Source organism: Cygnus atratus, chromosome 17 (assembly GCF_013377495.2).
Source record: "Cygnus atratus isolate AKBS03 ecotype Queensland, Australia chromosome 17, CAtr_DNAZoo_HiC_assembly, whole genome shotgun sequence".
Lineage (NCBI taxonomy): Eukaryota > Metazoa > Chordata > Aves > Anseriformes > Anatidae > Cygnus > Cygnus atratus.
The window spans coordinates 14,270,784-14,292,394 of NC_066378.1; the positions used below are offsets into that span (position 1 = coordinate 14,270,784).

Genomic DNA, 21,611 nt, shown 5'->3' on the forward strand with positions numbered 1-21,611 from the left:
CTGTAGCAGCCAAAAGAACAGTGCTCTGCCCTTTGTTTAAACCAGGGGCTTTAAGCAGGCTTGCACATGAGGAATGGAGAAGGACTGGAGAAAGAATGTTTTAAACTTTGCAATACTTTCAGATATTAATACTGAATATCTATAGGGCTTTGTAGGTCATGTCTGTCTTGTGAGATATGGAATACTTATTTCCAGATCTCAACTGTAAATAAAAGTTCCTTGTTCTATTGAACCTCTTCTTGTGAGTCAGGGACAGGATAATTTTGCTGCATGTTGTTGCTTGTTCTTTCTTTGTCAATTAATTTGTCCTGGAGTACTTTTTAAAAATTAAAGCCACTGTGGCTGTGTTGTTGTTAATACTTCTTTATGAGAGACCCTGTACATCCTCTTAAATATAACCAATGGTTCCCATTTCAGTGCGAGGTGGTGCTACTAGCACGAGTCAGGCTTAAATCCAAGAATAGGAAGAGACTTTTTGGCCAAACTAGTTGCCCAATTTACTTATAAAAGTTTCAGAAAAGTTGTTTTCCTCTGTGCATTTTTTTGTGCTATAGTAAGCCTTATGTTCTGGACAGCATGCACGCACACTGCTAAGCCATTTCTTTTTTAATATGTGCACAGTAAGTGATGGGATTAAATAATTAGCTGGATCGATCCTATCAGCAACTCTCCAAGTGTTGCAGGAAGCAACAGAAGGATGGCTGCTTAAAAAAGCTGACTCGAATTGCTGTAGGCTTTGATTCCAATATGCAGCCATTGAGGGAGAAAAATAGTGATTTTTTTTTTTAAAGACCCAAACACTTAAATAATGGAGAAGTCTTTTGTAGAAGGAGTGAAATAAATAAATCTGAATTGTACAGAGCGTGGTTGGATTTGTTGCCAGTAGCCTCTGTGGCTTGCTGTATGGGTAAAACCCTGCCAAGCAGACGAACCGTCGCTGTTGGCTGGTGCAGTTGTGCCTGAAGAAGGAAAATGTCGTGTTTCTTTGGTAGGTTTCTGCCGGAGTGTTCTTAGTAGAAACAGCCACGGACAGTCACTGATCGGAGTCCTGCTTTCTGATTGCTTTCAATTCTCTAAACTGGATTTGCTTTTTTTAGAGCAGAGAAGTTTTCCCTGTGGAATTTTTCCATCCCTACACAAGACAGATGAATTTGTTTATCAGCTGTGAGGCTCCGGGACCCGTTATGGATGATACTGCTTTGTATCATGTAAAACGTTCTTATTTGTGAGCGAGGAAGTTGGCAGAAATCACGTGATTTGTGGTGGGTGGAAAAATTATCTGCAGGCCGCTGCTCCCGTTGTCCTAAGAGGCTTAGAGGAATTACCACGGGTGTAAATAACGGCGGTGCGTGCGCCGGTGGGCACGGCGCGGCGGGCAGGCCGCTGCGAGGGGTGCTTTGTGTGGAGCCCTTCCCTCACCAATATCACCTGAATAATGCCGTGAGGTGAGGAATCCACTTTGATTTCTGATGAGCAATGTTGCTAGTGAAGACTGGCTGCTTAATGAAAGCAAAATGAGTCACAGCAGCACCTCGAGGCACTGAGGGTTTAAGACTGAGCACGGAGGGGGTCCACGTGTGTCCGCAGTGGTTACCTGAGCCTGGGAAGGTTCCCAAATACTTGCTTTTGGGAACACACTTCGGTTTGAGACAGATGAAGTGGAGCGAGGGAGGAGACCGGCCGGCGTGCACCCTTCTCGCCACGAGCAGGCAAAACGTTGAAAGTCATCTCGGTGCCGCGGGTACGTTTGTGTGCGTGGGCAGAACGTGGCAGTCGGGAAGGGGAGGAAAGGGAAGGGTGGGCATGGGCAGGGGGTTGCGGGGTGCAGCCTGTCCCCACGCCGGGGACACGCCGCTGGCTGTGGCAGCGAGGGGTGCGAGGTGACAGCAGGCGCCCACGTGGTGATGCAGATGCTGGCAGTGTTTGAGATTCTCGTGCTAGTTGGTTTACAGTTGATTTTTTTTTTTAATTACCCCAAATTCTGTGAGTGGCCCCATTGACTAGCTAGTATGTTGTTAGAGAGAAGCAAATTTATCTAAACCAGGGTGCGTGCCTCAAAACAGAGGTGCAATGACTAGTGTACGTTACACGTGACGCTGATGGCACGATTCCCCTTTATCAATTGTAGTTTCTCGAAGTTCCAGGAGCTTTATAACTTGCAAAATGAGGCAATACGTTTTTCCCCAAAATAATTTTGTTCTGCCTTTCTGAATGCTTGCCTGTTTGGGGTCGTGTTTCTGTTGTAGGGTATCTCAGTAATACAAATTGAAAGCCTGGGAACAGACTTCACGAGGTCATGTAGAGAAATGGGATTTCAGCTGTAAAGCTGAAGCGTAGTGCAATAAAACTGCGGAAAAAGTATAACCAGAAAGGGTAAATCGTGCTGTAGAAATGGTGGCTGGAGAGCTGTGTTGAATGCTGTTAGCAAGGATTAAGTCCCACGTTGTATATTCGCCGCCTTGCGTTCCGTTGAGGATCAAGTTTTATTCCATTTAAGAAGCTCTGTGCCGCCTCCTTCTTCTCCAAAGAAAAAGAACTGCGCTCCGACACAAACAAGCATACTCGAGCCCTGCACGACATCAGTACAGACAGCACCTTGATTTTTTGCTTTGCAGTATTTTCTGTTAGCATCGTCCTTATTTCAGCAAGCGTTACTGGTCTATGTTTAGGGCACGACTGCTCCTCACAAAGCTTTTTCATCCTTGGAATGCGAGAGCATTTTAATCGGATTTTGATGGCGTTTCTTAGAATAAGGAGTGGGAGAGGGAGGAAGATTTCACTAAGATCTGTGAGATCGTGGAAGGAACAGATTGATTCTGATAAGCTGATTGGGTTAGCAACTATTTTGGAAAGAAGAGGTCATGGACTCGAGGGGACTAGCGCAGCGTGTATCTAAGTAGTTGAGACAGAAATTCAAGTGGATTGAAAGATGAAAGGGCCCTGGCAAGGTGAGCGGAGTTCATTGGCCTGCCCGGGAGATGAAGGCACAAACGCAAGGGACAAAAATAAATCTCTGCAGTTTGTGGTGCAGTTGTGGTGCTGCTCTACTTCAAGGGAAGCTGAAGGTGAAATAACTGTTCTAGGCGGCAGGCTCAGGAAGGCACCAGTCCGGTCTTTTAAATATTCACATGCACGGAAGAGCCACGTTCCACAAGACCCGAAAGTACTCACATTTATAAAGTAAATACACAGAGAAATGGATCGGGAGAGTGCCACTGTGTGACACTGCTTCGGAGACCGTCCAAAAGCGGACAGGAGGGTGACAACACAAAATAGAGACCCCGAGTGAACGATGATGAAATACAGCCTGAGTTTTTCCTAAACGCTAGGAATATGATAGCTTTTAAAAGAAAAAATAATGCATCTAACCTCATATCCTCACGCATTGGCTACAAAGTTTAAATATTTTTATTAGGAAAAAAATGTAAACAGAAAACATTCAGGTTATCGGTTACTGCTAAATCTTAATTGCTACTGGTTTTCCCTCGTCTCTGCAGTAAGAATGTATTTAAAGCCAAAGCTAATCTCCTGCCATTGTTCGTAAGTTATTAGAAAAACTGCTTTGTCATGGTAAAAGCCGTATTGAGGCTGAAAACCAGCCACTTGAAGGTCAGCCTTCAGGTAGTCCTTCACGTAATGTTGTCACAGAAAGGAGCTTTACAATAGAAAGTAAATTACAGTAATTGAGATTACAGTAACACAGAGCTCAGTGTTTAACCAGTGATTGACAACACTTGAATTTGCAAACAGTACTCACTGAAATGCGGATTTAACTGTGTTCAAATTTAACGTCTGTCTATCACGCAGACCAAATTATTTACCCTTCACAGTTACGCCAGGCTTTAAGTGATAATTTCTTGTTGATTCTTTAGTAACTGGAAGTTAAACAGCTTTCTACTCTGTACAGTTAAATCTGGTGGCTTTGTTTCAAAACAAGAGCCAGCTTTTTTTCCTTGAAATACCCAGGATTTTTGTCTCCTGTGGAATTACCCATGTAGATCTGGGTGTGTGCCATACCAGAACCTGAATGCTCTTTGTTTATTTGCAGGAGATGTCTGATCAGTGTTGCTGAAGTGATCGCTGTCCCCTGTCGTTAATGTGATCTTGGCAAGCTCTGCTGTTCACTATGACAAGTGGATCGGCTCGGATAGATCACTTGCAGCAGAAAATGCGAATTATGGTAAGTAGCAGCAAAGCTTTTGGAAACTTGTGGAATATGCATTTATTTCTGTTTAGTTGTAGGCCTTAACTAATAAGTGACATTTTCAGTCACAGTGATCTCCATATTTTTGTTAGTATGAAAGGATATATGCAGTGCATCTCGGCAGCTATTTATATTATGAGTTGAGGTTTATTTATCAACACCGGGAAGTCTGCTTCAAAAATAAATACATTTATTTTTTTAAAGTAACTCAGCAATTGAAGTCTGTTTGACTAATGGGAACCCAGTGCTGTGCAGATGCTTTTGCAGGTTTTGTCATATTATTTGGTTGTTAGGCCTAATCACTGAGTAATGGTGCGTTTTGTTGTGTGTTTTTTTTTCAGAGGAGAAGTAAGCTTTTCATTATGTGATACACATGCTCTGTAAAGAGGAAATCTGAGATGCATCTTAATTTGAATTTAGCCACTTTCTGAATTAAAATTAGAATGAGTTTATTTGTTATTCATGCTGACATTACATCAATGCTTTCATTTTCTTTCTGTGTAGATTTTTCTTCTGTGCTGGATTTTTTCAATTTTGTTGAATGTGTAATTACAACTATGGCAACAAGAGTAGAAATAAATTCCACTTTGGCGTCTTTGACGACAGTACCTGACTTAAAAGAGATCAGAAATGAAGATAAATCACAGCGTGTGTATGTAAGTGTGCTTTCAGATGTAACTAGCAAGACAAAGGAGTCTTCAGCATCACTAACACTTGAAGAGAAGAACAAATTTGGGAGTACTTCAAGATCTGCAACAATGCCCTCGCTAGGATCTAGGCCAAGACTTTTCCCAAAGCCTTTTTCTAAAGATACATCTTCAGATACTTTTGCTAATGTAAAACCACCTGTTACAGCTTTCAGATCAAGTAGTCTTATTAGAAAGCCCAATGAGGAGACAACATCTGTCAAGGTATTAGGTGGAAATGTTCCTCCATTAGTGGATCAAAAAGTAATTGAAAATGAAAGTAAGGCTGGGGGTGAAGTCGTCACAAACATGACGTTCTACACTGGTCCCAGTGCAAATACTGTCATTCTTTTTGAGGCAGCAGGAGCTGAGCAATCAAAGGTGAGCCTGGCCCAAGGAAAAACGGCTGCTGATGACCACGGAGTATTTAGTACTATGCAAACAAAGGAGCTTCAGAGCAATGCCAATCTGGAGAAGCCATTTCAGCCACCTGAGACGTCCAGGAATCCTGAAGGGTCTCTTCCTAGGCAGACATCGGTTTCTTCTGGTATTAGACTGGTCTCTTGGAACTCCCTCAAAACTGGTGAAAAGAAAGATGCTTATGAAGATCATCCAGGGGAGAAAAACAATAAAGTTGATTTCTCTACTGATTTGCAGCAAAGGCCAAAACATAGACCAGTATCTGCTATTTTTCTGGAATCGTTAAAAGATCAAAAGCATCGTCCTGTGGAAGCTCCTGAGGAAAAGTCTCCTACAGAGAAATCATGGGTCAGAAAACCCAGGCCTTTGTCCATGGACCTGACAGCTAAATTTGAATTTAAAGATCTTTCTTCTTGCAAGAAGACTTGTTCATCCCATGAGAGCAAGGAGAATGTGTTGATAACTTCTTTTACTGACAAGGGCTGTCATGATCTGTCTGAAATGGGGCCAAAACCTGAAGAAATGGAATTTAATAAAGGCAGTTCTTCAAAGATAAATTTGAAGTGCAGTAGTCAGGACACTGGCATCCTAAATAATGGAAAATACATATGGGAAACAAAACCTAAATCTAAAAGTGAGCAAATTGAGACAAAACCAGGAATAGTCACTAACTTGCATGGTTCTGAAAAATCCTTTGAAACAACTAGTGAAAGCAGAGCTAACAGGGATGGGAAAAAATTCGATCAAAAGGAGACTAGTGTCTTTCTAGGCAGTGAAAGCCCTGCAGCTTCCTCAGAAAAAGAGCACAGTATCATAAGAGGCAGTGTTAAAAAACACATCAGTTTGTTTACTTCAGAAAATCCCAATAGCTCAATAGATACAGAGCCTCTCCCATCAGCTGCTGAGAGGGAAAACAGATGTATGAATATCCAGCAGAGAATCAAAGAACTGACAACAGAAAATACCGATGCTAAGCCAGGGAGTCTACGCAGATCACTTCAATCACGACCACTTTCTGCAGACTTGACAAAGATGTAAGTTTCAGAAAAGCTGTATTTAATCATCTTCATCGTGCTCCATAAAACTTGCTCTATCAGTACAGTAAAATGTCTGCACATTTTGGTTCCACTCGATGTAATTATTCTTTATAATGTTATTATCAATCCCCTTTGCATCCACCCTGCCAAAAGAGAATGTAATGAAATATACACTGACAAAACATGCTGTCAGTGTTGTAACCTTTGCATGTTACTGTAACAGTACATCTATTAAAACTGCATGCATTTTGAAATCTTGAGGTGTGCTTTGTAGGCCGTAAGCTTACACGTTTGTGAGGAAGCAGTGACTGAGATTCCCTGTTTTAACTATGCTGTGTTGATGTCCATCCTGTTGTCATCACAGTAGTTTTTCTTCAAAATAATTCTGAATATTATTTCATTTGACACAGGAGAGGCAGAAATGCTTACTGTGTCTTTGAGAGTGGTATAGAATATTACGTTTTTGGCCAGACTGAAACCTTATTTCAGTATCATTTAAGGCCTAGAGATCTATGATGTGCATTCTGCCTAACTGTGGCAATGGAATAGGGAAACATCTTGGATTTCAAGACTTGCTCTGCCAATAACGTAGAAAGCTCTCTGCTTCCTCTGATGTAAGTCAATCCTGCAACCCGTATTTCTGCAGATTTGCAGTTTTTTAGAGCACTGTTGTTAGTGTAATATGAGATCTGCTAACTTTGACATACCCAAACCAACAAAAAAATCTTTCCCTGTAGAAAGATACCTTGGCCAAGATAAAAACATGCTCTTTCAGTGCAAAGGTAGGTACCTGATTATTCAAAATCAGGAGAATGTGTTTTTTGACGTGAATAAGACCTATGGATGGTACTGCGGAGTTCATAAAGCACAATTTGAGGCCACGCTGCAGCGCCTGGTGCTAGTCTGGATAGCTCATGTTTTGTATGCGATGAGAAAGGGGAAAGGAGGGAGGGTTGCTGCTTTGGGTAGGGTGACAGGGTGTGCTCTGTGTAATGAACACGACAGATGTTCGGCTAACAGGACCTGATTTTTGAACAGTGGAGTAGAGTAATTTTTCAGCAAACCCTAGTCCTTTTGCATTGGGATGGAAATAAGAGGAATATAACTGAGGTGTGAGAATGTTATTAACTTTTCCACTATTTTGCCTCGTCATGCATCTCAATTCTAGCAGTATACAGTAAGCTACATTACTAACAATTTCTTCAGAAGCAACAATCCTTTGCTCTAGTTATAGTAAAACCACTGAATACCGTTATAACACGAAATAGCAATGTTTCTCCTTTAAGAAATATCATTTATTGGATGATTTTTATTGACAGCAGACTGATGATACATCATCTCATTTGGTAGGAGGAATGCATTTTAACTGGAACTAAAAGTCTTTTCTCTTAGGTTTTCAAGTCCGACATCAAGCAGTGAAGCGAAGACTGAGAAGCCTGCTGATATTAGAAATGGCTCTGTGAATGAAACTCAAGAACATCAAAAAGTAAGAAAATGGCATCAGCCAATGTAGTCTCCGGTTAGGCTTGCCTTTCGAATGCAGAGAGCACTTTACCTTCTGTCCCATTCTATCTTTACCAATTGATGACTTTAAAGTGGGCATAGAGAGTATTAAGAATGGCATAATCCTAATAGGTTTATCTGTGTAATTCTATCTTTAGGCACTTGAGGAGACAGGTTGCTAAAGTATGGGAGTACTTTGTCTGTGTTGAGTTTTTAAAAAGTTAAGTGTGTGTGCTGCAGGGAAGGTTAACTCCATCCCAGCCAGACCCAGTAGAAATGCATGCAATGGTATAGAGTGAAAAATATTTTGTATGCTATTTCAATGGGACTTATAACATATGAAAACCCGTAGTGAATAGACTATGGCTGTTGTGGTTCTGTGCAGTGATTATTTTCTCTAAGCATAGCATTAGCTGAGTGAATTTCCACATCCAAGTCACAGTTCCTTATTACATGCTGTATGTTTCACGTCAATCTCCTAAGTAACATTTAACATAGAAGTTTTGACAATAAAGTACTGTACAGAAAGTTCCATTTGCTGTAAAAGCTGTGAGGCTGTTCCTGTTTCTAAGTAACACTTCGGTGTTTCAAAACAATTTCTCTGCTAACACTTCATAGTATCAGAGATTTAATGTTGTTTTGTGGATATTTCTTGTGAGTTCCCATGGCTGTGTATTTTCTTCTACCTAGGTTTAAGACAGGAGTGATAAAGAAACTAGCAGCTTGATCAGAAAGTCTCTGTAGATTAATTTTTATTTTAAAGAGGATAAATTTATTTTAAAAAGAAAATCTTCCATTAATGGTGGAAGTACTGTTTTCAGAATCAGATTATTAAAGTAGGACTAAAACATTCCCTTGCTCTGCCTAGAAGAATACATATCAGATTTAGAATAAATCATTATTTATAAATTTCTTTAGTGTTAAATTTTCTGTCATTCTTCAGTTGCAGGATGTGCTTTTTTTAAGAGACTCTTAAGTCAATTCCATATTTTATAAATTTTAATTTGAAAAAGGAGTGAACCCTTGTAGGATCAGGCAGTGGTTTTTGATTCTTTATTGTTTATGTGCTGTTTCTTCAGTGAATGTTATTAAGAGAAACAGATTTCAGGATGCTAGTGATATTTCTGGAAAGTAGATAATAGTAAAGAATTGGCAATAAAAGTCAATTCCCACTTCCCCTTTAACTCTTTCCTGCCTTAGCACTCATCACACCTAAGCAGCTCCAGCTGTAGTTACTCAGCTCTTCATATCCTTGCAGTTGCTGACCATGTCACTATTTAGTGAACACCTATATCTGAAAAAACAGTTTCAACAAAATGTAGTAAAAGCACATTTGTTGTCTCCCAGGAATTCAGACTTCCTCTCAAGGTGCCTGTGTCCTGTGGTGCTGTTCTGTGCTTTGCTTCCAGGTCTGAATTTCTGTCGGGCCTGCAACATAACTGATTCTGTGGTAGCTGGCGTTATGAACCTTTTAAAGTCTTGTACTAGTTTTGCATGTGTTGTCTTCTCTGGAGTGTGGTGTGGGTATGCATTTACTGCAGATTAAAATGTCTTGAGAAATCTGAGCTCAGGAACTCAGAATCATGCATGTCTCATGTATCGACGCTTCATATGTTCTTTCTTTTCTTGATTTAAAAGTGAAAGTAAAGCATTGAGGTGATTGTAATCTAAATACAGACTGGAGCTGCACACTGCTTCTTGGATCACCTGTATCTCCATGAATTTTGTGTTTAGAAAACAGGGGTGTTGTTAACTTGTGCAGGCTGTGTTGCACAGAGTAGGTGTTACTTATTTTATTTAAAAGATGTGTAACAATCTTAACTGTTGGGTTTTTCTTGTTCCAGAGTAAGGAGATCACGCTTGCTCATAGCACAGATTTCACTGAGGCACATGCTACTGGGAACCCATGGAAACCCCGGCAGATTTTAAAAATAACAAACAAAACTGATCAGGCAGAGACAAAGGGAAGCTTCCTTGGAGATAGCCAGCATTTTTCTCAGCAAAACGAAAATTCTACCTCGTTCACAAGCAACTTTGAAAAAAAATTAAAACCAACCACAGTTATGGAAAAGACCTACATTAAAACTGTCCGAGCCACCATGTTTGACCATAATGTTCAGAGGCACAATGTTGCTGATGATCGTCCTGGAACTGGTCCTCCACTGAAAATGAATAATGAACTTGAAGCAAAGCATGATGTGGTGTGGCATAACAGGAGGTCGTGGATGGGAGAAGCGGAGGAGACCACTAGTGTAAAGAAGGATCATTACAGTCAATCTGATTCATCGAAGCATATAGCTGACCTAGAAAAAAGTGGGAAACCAGCTTGTTCAAGTGATGGCAAGAAAATGACTCCTGGAATTTTATTAGAAAAACCTTCAGTTGAGAAAAGTGAAAAATCCACTCCAAAAAATGCAGAGGAGTCTTTTATTTTCCAAAGGATTGAGCCGAGATATGAAGTCTTTCAGATGTGTGGTGAGAGAGCTCTTAGTGAAACCATTACGATGGCTCCTGAAAAAAAGGCCATGACACTTAGAACTAGAAAATCATCTGTGAGAGAGCAGAGAAACGATGGGGATGTTTTACACACTGATCAGTCAGCTAGGGTAAACAGAACAAGTGACTACTTGAAAGAAGGTGACGTTATTTCAGATTCTAAAGATGTAAAAGCTTTTCCGAGCAGGTCTGCTTTTAGAGAACATAACGATTATTTCTCCAGTGAATGCACTTTATCTGAACAGAGAAAAGACTCTGATAAAACTGAAACTGATCCAATGTTAATAGCTGAGAAAATACCTTGTTCTATAAACAAAAGTAAGTGCTTGGGAACAAATGAAAAAATAAGCAAGCTACATTCTGAAATTAAAAATGAAAAGAGTGAAGTCTCCTCCATGGATGAAACAGGGAGGTCTGATATGATCAAACGCTCCTCTGAGCAAAGGAGTTTTAGACGAGGAGGAACAGACTATGAATTTGGAACCAGCTTTGGTCATGAAGTTATTTCAACCAATGTAAAGAAGTATGGGGTCCAATCTTCTTCAGTGCTTTTAAGTGGACAATTATGTAGGTCTTCCAGTAGCCACAATCCCGATGTGAAAGAGGAATCTAGAGCCTTTGCTTTAAGGAGAAGTCTGGACTCAAACCGCAAAGAACAAGACTTTAGCTTAGATATTACAGCTCCTGAAAACAGAGAAAAGAACAAAGTAATAAAAGTAGTAGATCCAGAAGAAAAAGTCAGGAGAACCAGAAGTAGTGTTTCTGACTTGAAGATCTCTGAAAGATGGAGAAGGAAGACCTTGCCTTATGATTCTACCAAGGCAGAAGAAGTTGGCTGGCTCACACCTGAAAATATAAACAGGCTGAGTCGGACAGATCCATTGCACTTGGAAGAAGGTTCAGTTAAAAAGAAAAGTAGCAAAGAACAGATGGAAGGAAATGAGGCAAACCAAACTGTTGTTGGCAGTTCTGATGAGTACTTGAAAAAACAGAGTTCTAGCTCTGAACCAAAGGCAACTTATTTTGCAGTAACTTACCAGATTCCTGGTATCAGAAAAGAGAAAAGCTTTGTGGGTACTCCTAGTGCAAGTGTAACTAGTAAAATTTCTAGCTCGAGTGATGGAGGAGCAATTAATCTGGATCCTGCTTTTTCTGGAAGATCCAAACCTTTATTACAGCAAACAGATAAAAATACAACAGGTGCAAATTGTAGGGAAGAGTCACGAGAAGTATATGTCAAAAAGGATTGGATCAAAGAGGAAGACAAAGATGATGCTTCTTCCAAAAACAGTGCGTTTGGTAACTTAGATGTATCTGGGAAGGATAACCAAAAGTATTATGAAAGAGGCCTGGATCACTCTAAGGAGAAAATCATAGATGTTGATGCTTTGCTTTTAAAACGGGAACTGGGAAATACAGCTCAAACTGATCTCAAAAGTAGCAGAAGAAAAGTCTCCTCTTACCATGAACTCAGATCCCCTCTGCATTTTGCACAGTTACACAAAGACGGTGAACTAGACACGCAGAAGAGCAGTGAAAATAATTATGGTTTATCTGGAAGGAAGGCTGAGGATGGCTACAGGTCCCAAATTCTTGATATTGATGCTCTTATGGCAGAATATAAAGAAGAATCAGTAAGTAAGAGGGCCGGTAATCTTCAAGACAAGTTCTCTGAAGAGCACAGTTCATTCAGTAGGAACAAAGCAAAGAACAAAAGAAATGTCTCAGATAAGACAACTTCCTATCACTGGAAAGAGTGGAAGGATCAGTATGCTGTTAGTAACAAGCAAGGTGACTGTGCAGAAGAGTTCCACAGGCCAGAGAAATTAATTGCAAATGAAAAGAACAAAGAAAAATTGGATTCCAGTGGCCCTGAGTTTGATAAACAGAAGTCCAAAGACAGAAAGTTCAGCCCCCCTTACTGGGGAAATACAAGCAGCGTGTTTTCAGATAAGTTTCTGAATTCTCCTGCGGAGTTCACAGCAAAGAAAACATTCATCATTGATGAAGATCAAGATGTGAACTTAGCTTCCAGGAACCAAAGTTCAAAATTTGTAATTGACAAGGTGCAGCCTGTAAGTGCAGTTGTAGACCAAAAGTTGGAAGTTAATTTTCCTTCCAAACTGTCCATAAAGGCTGACGATGGGCTTTTACAGAAGAGGTTGGTCACAAAAGAACAGCTCTCAGAGGTGTCTCCAGAAGGTGATTGGAGCAAAAACGTAGCAAGAATCTCTATAATAAAGGACAAAGATGATGCAAATAAGGTGATGTGTGACAATGACTCTTCCAAGGTGAAAAGCAAAACAAAAGATTGGAAGAACTATACGTCTGGTTTAGGAAGTGCACCCCCAGATTTGAGACGATCCTATTCAGAAAAGAGCCACCAGGGAAAAGACAATCTACCGCTCGCGCAAGAAGTAAGGGGAAGAAAGGATCAATACCGCTCCAGGCAAAGCTTCCCCTTGGAAAGTGTGGATAATGGGTGGAAAAACAAGCTGTCACCGCAGTCAGAATCTTTCTTCCATGAGGATAAAAAGGTATTGCCAAAGTGTTTCCTGTAACTAAAAATGAAAGCAAGGAAAAGATTTTAATTATGTCTCTATACAGCTTCTGAGTGCTAGGTGTGACTTTGTTGCAAGTGAGCAGATGTGAACTTTTCAGTAGATCTAATTTTCTTTTGGGGTCTGTTTTCTTGTGGAATCTGTATTGTACTAGGTTTTGTTTCAAATGCACAAATACTTATGGATATTTCTATGGAGAGCTTGAAAAAGCTTTAAAATGCGTACATGTTTTATTAATGCTTTGAACACTAGGATGTTAAATTGCAAACTGCAGCTTTATTTGAAAAGAACTAGCTTGAGTTTATAAGTTGTCAGTGTCGATCTTTTTGGAGTTCTTGTATTCATTTTGCTTTTCTGAAGGAAGCTTTTTTCTTTGAGTTGCCCTCATTTGAAACTTGCTGGTGTTGATGTTAGTGAAATGCAAGTGGTTGCCCCTAACAGTGACAGGCTAATTCATGTAATGCATAGCCTGTTGGGTATTCATGGCTATGATGTTTTTCCATTTTGCATTTTGCTTTGAACTTTCTCTGTTTTCATTCAAAAGGGCATTTTACATATGTACGTATGTGTGTGCATGTTTTATTAACAATGTCTATAACTTTATTTTAACAGGCTTCTAGGAAAGAGTGGACCAAGCAGAGTTCAGAAAAAGCAGACAGAACAGAGGTTTCACTGGTTTCTACTCAGAGAAGAAGTCATAGCTTTTTTCATAAAGACAGAAGGACGGAGAACGTAATGGTATGTTGTTTTGGAGGAGATTCTTGGGATAGGGGAGACATAAGGAAGGTGCAGCTTGTCTTACTCCATTCCGAACTGTTTTCATTTTTGCAAATAGCTGTGAAAAAAAGTAAGTGCCTTCCTAGCAGGAGGAGCAGATGTGGTTCCTGTGAAGTTTCTCTAGTAGAGAACGCTTCCACCACGCTGGTCTATGCCATATCTTCAAACATAAGCATAAACTGTGCAGCTTGTTGATGTTTCTTTCTAAACAAAGATTTTTCACCTTGAACTCCTAAGGCGTGGGACTAGATCACTAATGCTTTTTCTCTGCTTAGATAATGAAAATTGGTTATTGTGATCTTTTCTGGAAAACTGCAAATAGAACCATGTCATAATCTGGAAAAATGATGGGTTTAATTTTCTCTCTGTAGGCAATAGACAACTAATTATGTGAAGAATCACAGCTGGCTTTTTTCAGTAATTTGATTTGTCTCTAATATGCATCCTTTGGGGTAAATTCTGTCTTCAGTTGTTAGGCAATATTATCCTAAGTTGCAGCAGGACTTCCTGATGTTAGCCCATGGGTGCATTTTACATTAGGAGACAGCTGACATCCTATGTCCTGATGTTCTGTAATACAGAGCAGAGATCTGAACCTTTCAAAAAGTTGCACAAGAAATGAAACATCAGTATTTTCTGTGGAAAATAAAGGATTTTTATAGCATATCGTCATCACAGAATTCTGTCATTCTGAGACAGTGCTGCTGCCAAAGAAATCCTTCCTTACTGGAAGGACTTGTTTTAATTCACTGCAAGTGCTGTGCCTTTTTTTTTTCTTCACCTTGTGCATAGAAACGGTTTTGATATGCCAGAATACTGCAGTTGCCTCAAAGTGCACTCCTCTGTGATTCTAAATACACATTTGTAGTTTTTGAAAATCTGGCCATCCTGCATCTTTTCAAAATTCTACTTTTATGGAGAAGATGACTGAAAGAGGTCACTGCTCTTACCTGTCCCAAGGTCAAATCTAATCCGTCCTCTTAGTCTGCTAGCACACTCGCGTGGTGACAGGATGTATTGCTCCCTCCAGAGAGTCTCTTTTTGTGATTACTCACGCTCAAGTGTCTGGCATCCTCTGGAATCCAGCAGGCCCCGAGCAAGTTCCTCCCCTATATTGCTTTGCAAAGCCCAGGCGTGGTCTATCTGTTCTTCAGTGCGGTGCTAGCAAAAAGAGCAAGGTCCTCTGTGTATGGACTGCGGGCGAGCAGGTGGGAGGGAGGTGATTCTAACTTGTTTGCGAGGTGGAAACCTTGCCACACGTCTGTGTGTTCCGTAGCCCCACGTGGGTATTGCAGGGAGACTGCAGAGCAGAGCTGTTTCTTCTGGCACTGAGGTTAATAACACCTTTGTGCTCATCCGGAGAAAATACGGCGGTGGTTGCTGTCTGTGCGTTGCAATGCCTCCCTCTGGTGGAGGAATAGAGTCAGAGAATCATCTAGGTTGGAAAAGACCTTCAACATCATCCAGTCCAATCCCGAGTCCCATCACCGAGCCGTGTCCCTTAGTGCCACAACCACAAATACCCCAGGGACGGGGACTCCACCAAAGCCACACTGAGGTCGGGTTTCAGGGAATATGGGATGTCCGGACATACCCCCCGGAGAATGAGAAACCAGTGACACATTTCCTCTCAATTTGAATGCAATCTGTGTTTTGCTTAGCATGCCTTTCAAATATGATTAGAAGCAAGCAAAACTGGCCTTGTTTTGTTTGAATAATTTCTAGCCTGCCTGTTTAGTTGCAAAGTTACCTGCTTTTTACTGTGTAGTAGTGACAAACAGCTGTGCTACGGGACATGTCGTGTGTTACTGAAGTCTTCGTAAATGTATTCCAACATAAGATTTTTTTCCTCTTTCTGCCCTTTGATACATGCTAATTCCAGTGAGGAAGGAAATCGGTTCAGGTGTAAAACATTCACTTAACAGGCAGTTAAGGAAAAGAATAGAGTTAATGTGAATAAATGACTTTCTTTTTGCATCTCTGAAGACAGGAATATTTAAGAGAGCAAAACTTTTCCCTGCCTGTTTAAAAATATTTACTGTTTCATGAAGTCAAACACTCAGTTTATACCTTGTGCTTTGGCCCTGCCTGTGTCTCAGCGTAGACATGAAGCTGTCTTCCTCCAGCTGTTTGCTCTTCACAGCTGGGACTGGAGCTCACAGAACGGGCTGTGAGCCTGCCGGATGCCAGAGGGTCTGCAGGGCTGCCCACCCCGGCCTGTGGCAGGGTGCCTTTCCTTGAGACCTGGTGCGCGACTGCCTGTGAAATAAAAGTGCTGTTCGTAGGCTGTCGTAGGTGCTCTGTGCTCCTTCCGAGGCCCTGTAGCTGATACATGTTGTGGTAAGCCACGAGAATTGCAGAAGAGGTTTGCAAGTATTGTCTTTCACAACTTGTTCCGTCTCAGCTGACACAGGTCTCTAATTCTGGTGTTTGGTCACCAACCTCAGTTCCTGATGAGGTCATCAAGACTGATAGGAGTCTCGTGAACTAAAAACTGCGGAATGTGCGATGTGGCTCGCCCCCGGATCGAAGGACGTGCTCACCCTTGGTGGGGCCGAGGGGACTGCGCCTTCGTCTGGAAACAGAATAGCCAAAAGCTTGGCTTCTTTGGAAGCCTCTGCTTAGGTATCTTGTGTGGTGGTTTTTTTTTTTTTTTTTCATGTTTAACTTTGTTTTTTCTTTGAGACAATCTGGTATCCATAATGGCGTGATATAAAAACACACTATTTGAGACTGATGTGTGGGTGGGAAAGGATTGGTTTAAGGAAACCATGAGCTAACTCTTAAAACTGTTTTGGAAATGAACTGCAGGGGAGAGAAGATAAATATTTTCTAAACATACACAGATGAATTCATAGCTTGGCTTGTCCCAGTGTGGCCACAGCAGGTCTCCCCTGCCCAGTGAAACGCGAGCATTCTCATCTTCCAGTCAGATAAAGCCTCTGATATTACATCTCCATTCTTTCCTGGATGGAAACAGATGTACTAAAAAAAACACACCATCATGTTCAAGTTGTTTTGCTATCCTAAAAACTGAATCAGCCGAGGAAAAAAAAAATCAGACGAGCTTGTTGGCTGCAGGAGATCTCATAGGTGTGATTAGGTTGGTGGGAGCGCTCCCCATAACGCCCCGAACCAGCGATTCCAGCAGGAGGACACAGGGCTGTGGGACGCAGCTCGGCCGTGTCACCCTGGGGGTCACCGGGGTCCTCCTGGGCCACCTTCTGTTGCTTGCCCTTCTTTTTCTCCTTAAAAAGGGCAGAGCTCAAAAAGGGAGAGGCAGCGGGAAGTGCTGCCGTTCCTGGTTGTGCCCCTCGCGAAGCCCCGGCAGCGCCCGGTGGCTCAGCCTCCTGTTGCGAGCGGTGCCCGCGGAGGCCGGTGCTGGTTGTCAGCCTCCTTTGGCCGGGATTTTGCCTTTTTTGGTAGCATTCGCTTCTTGGGAGCATTCCAGCCGTATATAAAAAGACACTTGTTGTGTCTATTGCTTCCTCTTTACCAAAGGCATTTTTATATTAAAAGCAGGAGCTTTTCTTTCATGTCTGTTTTTTTTTTCTTGTACATTACAGAACAAATAAGGTCAGCTCGCAATCTAGACCACGGCGGTGGCGTTAATAGCGTTTCGTAACCCCAGCCTGCAAAAAACAGAGTGGTTTTAGAAGCTTCTTTTTCCTTCCAGACGAAGGGCTTTTCAGCACGCAGCCCCAAGTGCTATTATTAATTCTAGCCTAACACGTTACGGATTAACGAGACGGGCAAACTCCGCGCGGCGAGATGCTAAATAACAAGAGGTTAAGTCACATGCTGCCAGAGCTCAGCTCCTGCTCGTAAGTAGCCACAGCATCTGTTAAAGGCGCAGAGCTCGGCGGAGATGTGGATGCTGATAAACATCGCTCGCTGCCCGCGCTGCCTGTAATTGCCCCGGTGTGCTTTTAACTTCTGCTGGAGGAGGCGAGAGGGGGGAGCCGGAGTCTAATGAGGATGGTCTTGTGCTAACTTTGTGCTCTGGAAGAATGGAGTATTACTACTGCCCGCGGTTGTTGAAGTTCTTGCAATATTTGTGGGTAAGTGCGCTTACGAGTTGGACGTTTTTAACTGCTTTCAAAAATCCTGAGGTAGTTCATATGTAGAAATGGCGTTGCCGTGCACTTTCTTCCTGATCTTTCTGATTTTAACATTTATTTGGTGTGAGAGGCTATTTTGTCTAATACTTGTGTAAACGAGGGGACTGCAGACTGCTTAAATGTGCTTCAGAAAACACTCTTAATAATCGGAATTTCATTCTTGTTTATGTCTAAGCATGGGAGTTGTAGTTTGCAGACTGTCCGTTTGAGACATCCTTCCCCATTTGTTTAGAAGCGATCCTTGGGCTCTGGAGATGGCTGCTTCCAAAGGCTTTCCTTCCCCTGCTGCCTGCTATTTAAGTAAAACAGCTAGTGCTAATGCCTTTAGAATGGTGTATCTTTACAATTCCTCACTTATTTTTAATCCGACTCTTTTGGTAGGTTTCCCTTTCTCAGTGTGCACTTCCTCTTCAAACAACTCTTAGGCTCCTTGTCAATGAAAAGCTCTTTTTAGTATGCTGCTTTCACTGCTAGCCTGCCAGCTGTGCAGGGTTACTGCCGCACGGCGACTTCTGTTTGTCAAAGATTCACGTTTGTAAGAGAAATTTCTATTCATAAAGACTTAAAAAATTAAAGTAGTTAGGTCCAATGTAATATGTTTTAATTTCTTCTGTACCAACCAAATATCAGTATTCATTTGTTTGTGGTATTGTCTGCATTGATCTAGTAAACTTTTCGGCTGTAAATTGAGCATGTAACACACACTGACACACCTTTTAATGCTAGCTGTTTGCTGGCTCATTGTGAAACTGTAGCAGAGAGTCAGTTCCTCTCTCTTAGCATTTAATTCTGCAAACCTTGCCATGTATGCGCTTTGATCGGTAGCGAGATTGCCTGCGCTAAGTTCTTTGTGGCTGGGAGAGAGATTAGTGCTTGAACTGGGCACTTGATATCTATTTCCAATGGAGACTGTAGTATTGTAAAACATGGAACTCTTTGGACACTTCCTGATTACTTTTTTAATTTGATTAACTAGATTTTTAGGATGGAAGCTTACTTTTATATGTGCGTCTTAGTCTGATACACCTTGCTTCATTAGTGCTGTCAGCCAGTGGACGTTCTTCATGGTTTGCCAGTGTGAGGAGTCTGAAAGGTCTCTGAATGCTTTTGCCATCCCATGTCTGGTAATTTTCCATGCGGTCAGGGAATAAAAACCTTTTAAATGAGTCCAGGAGATCACCAGGAAGCATCTTGTTTTTGTGTGCTACTAGTGTGTAACAGGACAGGTTCGTTATGTTTTCTGTGTGTGGATACACGCTCTCTTAGAGGCCCTCAGGTATTCCCTAGGCATTTTAGTTGGTGTATGCTCTCCTGCTATTGTGCAAGAACCTACTGGAGGACAATTATGACATTCATAAAATATTAAAAAACAAAACACAAACAAAAACCAAAATACAAAAAAAAACCACATTTTTTAGGGAAAAGCACTGCAGTCACTTTTTTGTGTTGATGTCACAGCTGGAGGCTGCTAAGGAGCTATTTATCAGTTCTCTATGTATAATCAGGAGTAACTGGAGATGTTGGGGTTAGTTGTCAAGCTTTGTGTTATTTAATCTGTTTTAGGGAGCTAAAATACTTTATTCATTAGTTAGACATGCCTGAAGAAGCTGTAACTTAATTAAAAATATTAGAATGAAGATCCATTTCTATAGTTAATGTTTCAAGTTATTGATAATTCCATCTCCTCAGCTGTGTATTTGTTTCACTCCTATGCAGTGGTGGAATTGTTAGACCCACTCAGTACGTCAGCTAACTACTTGCTGTTGCCTCTTCTTACCTTTAAATAGGATGTTGTTGTGACGTGTAGGAAAGTTTTCAAAAGAACATCTTCGTAGTGTTTTTTGAGCACAAGGGTGTTTGTGGTCAGCCGAGTAAGTAGGAAATGATCACTGACCACGAAGTCTGTGTGCTGTGCTCAGGGTGTGGAGTGAGAGCTCTGCATTTCTGAAAAGTAGTCTTTGTGTCCAGGGCAGAAGGCTTTGTTCAGTAGCTCTCTGTACAGTAATTCAATCTTGAGCTTGCTTTTCAATTAGACTTGTAATAATCAGGAGAAAAGTAAGCTTATCAAACCTGGATCATTGCAGTGTTAATGAGGCATGCTGCAGGACGGTGAAATACTGCAGCTGTTGGTTGGTGTCTTTACCTGTGATCCGTAATGTTCAAACAGGGATTGCTGAAAAGCAGGTTCCTGGGGAAGAGTGAGTGTTGGATCTTTGGTGACAACAGATGGACCTGCAACAGTTTCTGAGAACTATTGCTGCAACTGTACCAGCTAGCTAAAAATACATAAATGAAAGCGAAATGTTGAGGGAGCCTTGCAGATGGCTTCATAAGGCTTTTATGAATCCTTAGTATGGTGGTTCAAGAATCCAGAAGTTCCTGGCTGATGATATAAGAGTCTGGTTTTGGTCAAATGAGCTGATGCCTCTTGGAGAGGGGGTAGAGCAGGACTCTTACTCACCAAATGCTGTGGTGGTCTCTAGATCAGCAGCTGAGGTTCAGAGACTGAGTCATAGCTCTCGGTATTCACCACATCATCATTTCCTTCCCTGGTCTGTTGTGTACGTTCCTCCTAGCTCTGATCTGTTCATCATCTTTAATTGGTTGATTATTGTAATTAGGCATTCGAGTGCCAGGCATTCAGTGACCTGTGCTATTATATTTGAGTGTCTTCCAGGGTACATTGGGTATCCACCATCCCTTTTACAGCTGGCAAGGAGCTTTGCTGCAGCTGATACAGGACATCTTTAGGTCTGGCTTGCATAAGGAATCCTTTAAGAGCCGCTCAGCGGCCTGCTCAGCTGCTCGCATCGGTCAGGTCTGCCAGTGCATCAGGTATGCAGCCACAGCGGCGAGGCTTCCTGTGCCTTCGTAATGCCCTCGGTCCAGGAACCGGCGTTTTTGGGTTGCTTGTGGGCCCAGCCACCAGTGAGTGCTCCCGGTGGCTTCTGTTCCTGTCTGTAACCATCTCAAAGTTATGAGCAATTCTTGCTCTGCCCCAGTTTTTTTTTTTTTTTTTTTTGTGGGCTGTTGCAATTTCAAGATATAATCTCTTTTTAATGTATCTGAGGCTACTGTAGGAGCACACCGATAAACAATTTATCAGTTACAAGTAGCACTGGGTAATATAAGCCAGGTCGGCATGCAGAGGCCAGACTTCTTTCGGTGGGGACAGATCTGAAAAGAGATAAAGCTCTGGATCTGCTCCAGAGTGGATGGCGAAGGAGAAGAATCGGAGCCCTGGCTGACAGCGAACAGACGCTGCCGTGCTTGCAGGAGGAGCAGGGTCACTGTCGGGATGTGAGCCATGTTAGATACGATTTTAGTGCCCTGGGCAGGAGCCAGCTGTGACTTTGTCTGCTTTTGCTGAGCCACCCACAGAACATCCTGGCCGGTCGGACGGTCAGTGAGGGGCCTGGCTGGGCCCTTCGGAGGGCTCCTGGGCCTGCAGCTGCACGGCCGCGGTGCCTGAGGTGATCGGAAACCCAAATCCTGGGGCTCAGCGGCGAGCCACGTGGGTGCCGGTTGAGCCAGGTGAGATGGGTAACGTCAGCAGATGAGAGCAGCTACCAGAGGGAGCACCGTGGTCCCCAGGGAGAGCTGGATTGGATGTTGCCTCTTCTGGATGCCCCCAGCCCACGTAGGAGATGGTTACCTCCTAAAACGGGTACGTCATTAGCATCTGCTGAGGGTGACAGGAAAATCATGTAGGGCAGGCGAGTGCCTGAAGATGCTCAAAACATGAAAAGACAATAGGTACGGTGTCAGATTGCTCTTGGCTCCACTTTTAACAAAATGAAGTTTGC

At 42.1% G+C, this 21,611-nt stretch overlaps 1 protein-coding gene across 5 annotated transcripts in view; it reads left to right on the forward strand.

Moving 5' to 3' along the window:
• The window catches only part of KIAA1671 (KIAA1671 ortholog), a 73,440-nt gene that overhangs the window by 14,356 nt on the left and 37,473 nt on the right, over positions 1-21,611 (forward strand). For 2 of the 5 annotated variants that reach the window (XM_035565792.2, XM_035565796.2), the window contains exons 2-6: positions 4,049-4,180; positions 4,709-6,344; positions 7,740-7,833; positions 9,695-12,883; positions 13,520-13,645. In XM_035565792.2, the coding sequence (XP_035421685.1) occupies positions 4,762-6,344; positions 7,740-7,833; positions 9,695-12,883; positions 13,520-13,645 (4,992 nt within the window). In that variant the 5' untranslated portion in view covers positions 4,049-4,180; positions 4,709-4,761. Of the gene's footprint in view, positions 1-1,253; positions 1,742-4,048; positions 4,181-4,708; positions 6,345-7,739; positions 7,834-9,694; positions 12,884-13,519; positions 13,646-16,579; positions 17,746-21,064; positions 21,473-21,611 lie in introns of those variants that run through there. The other 3 variants (XM_035565793.2, XM_050714306.1, XM_050714307.1) reach the window with 3 other exon arrangements.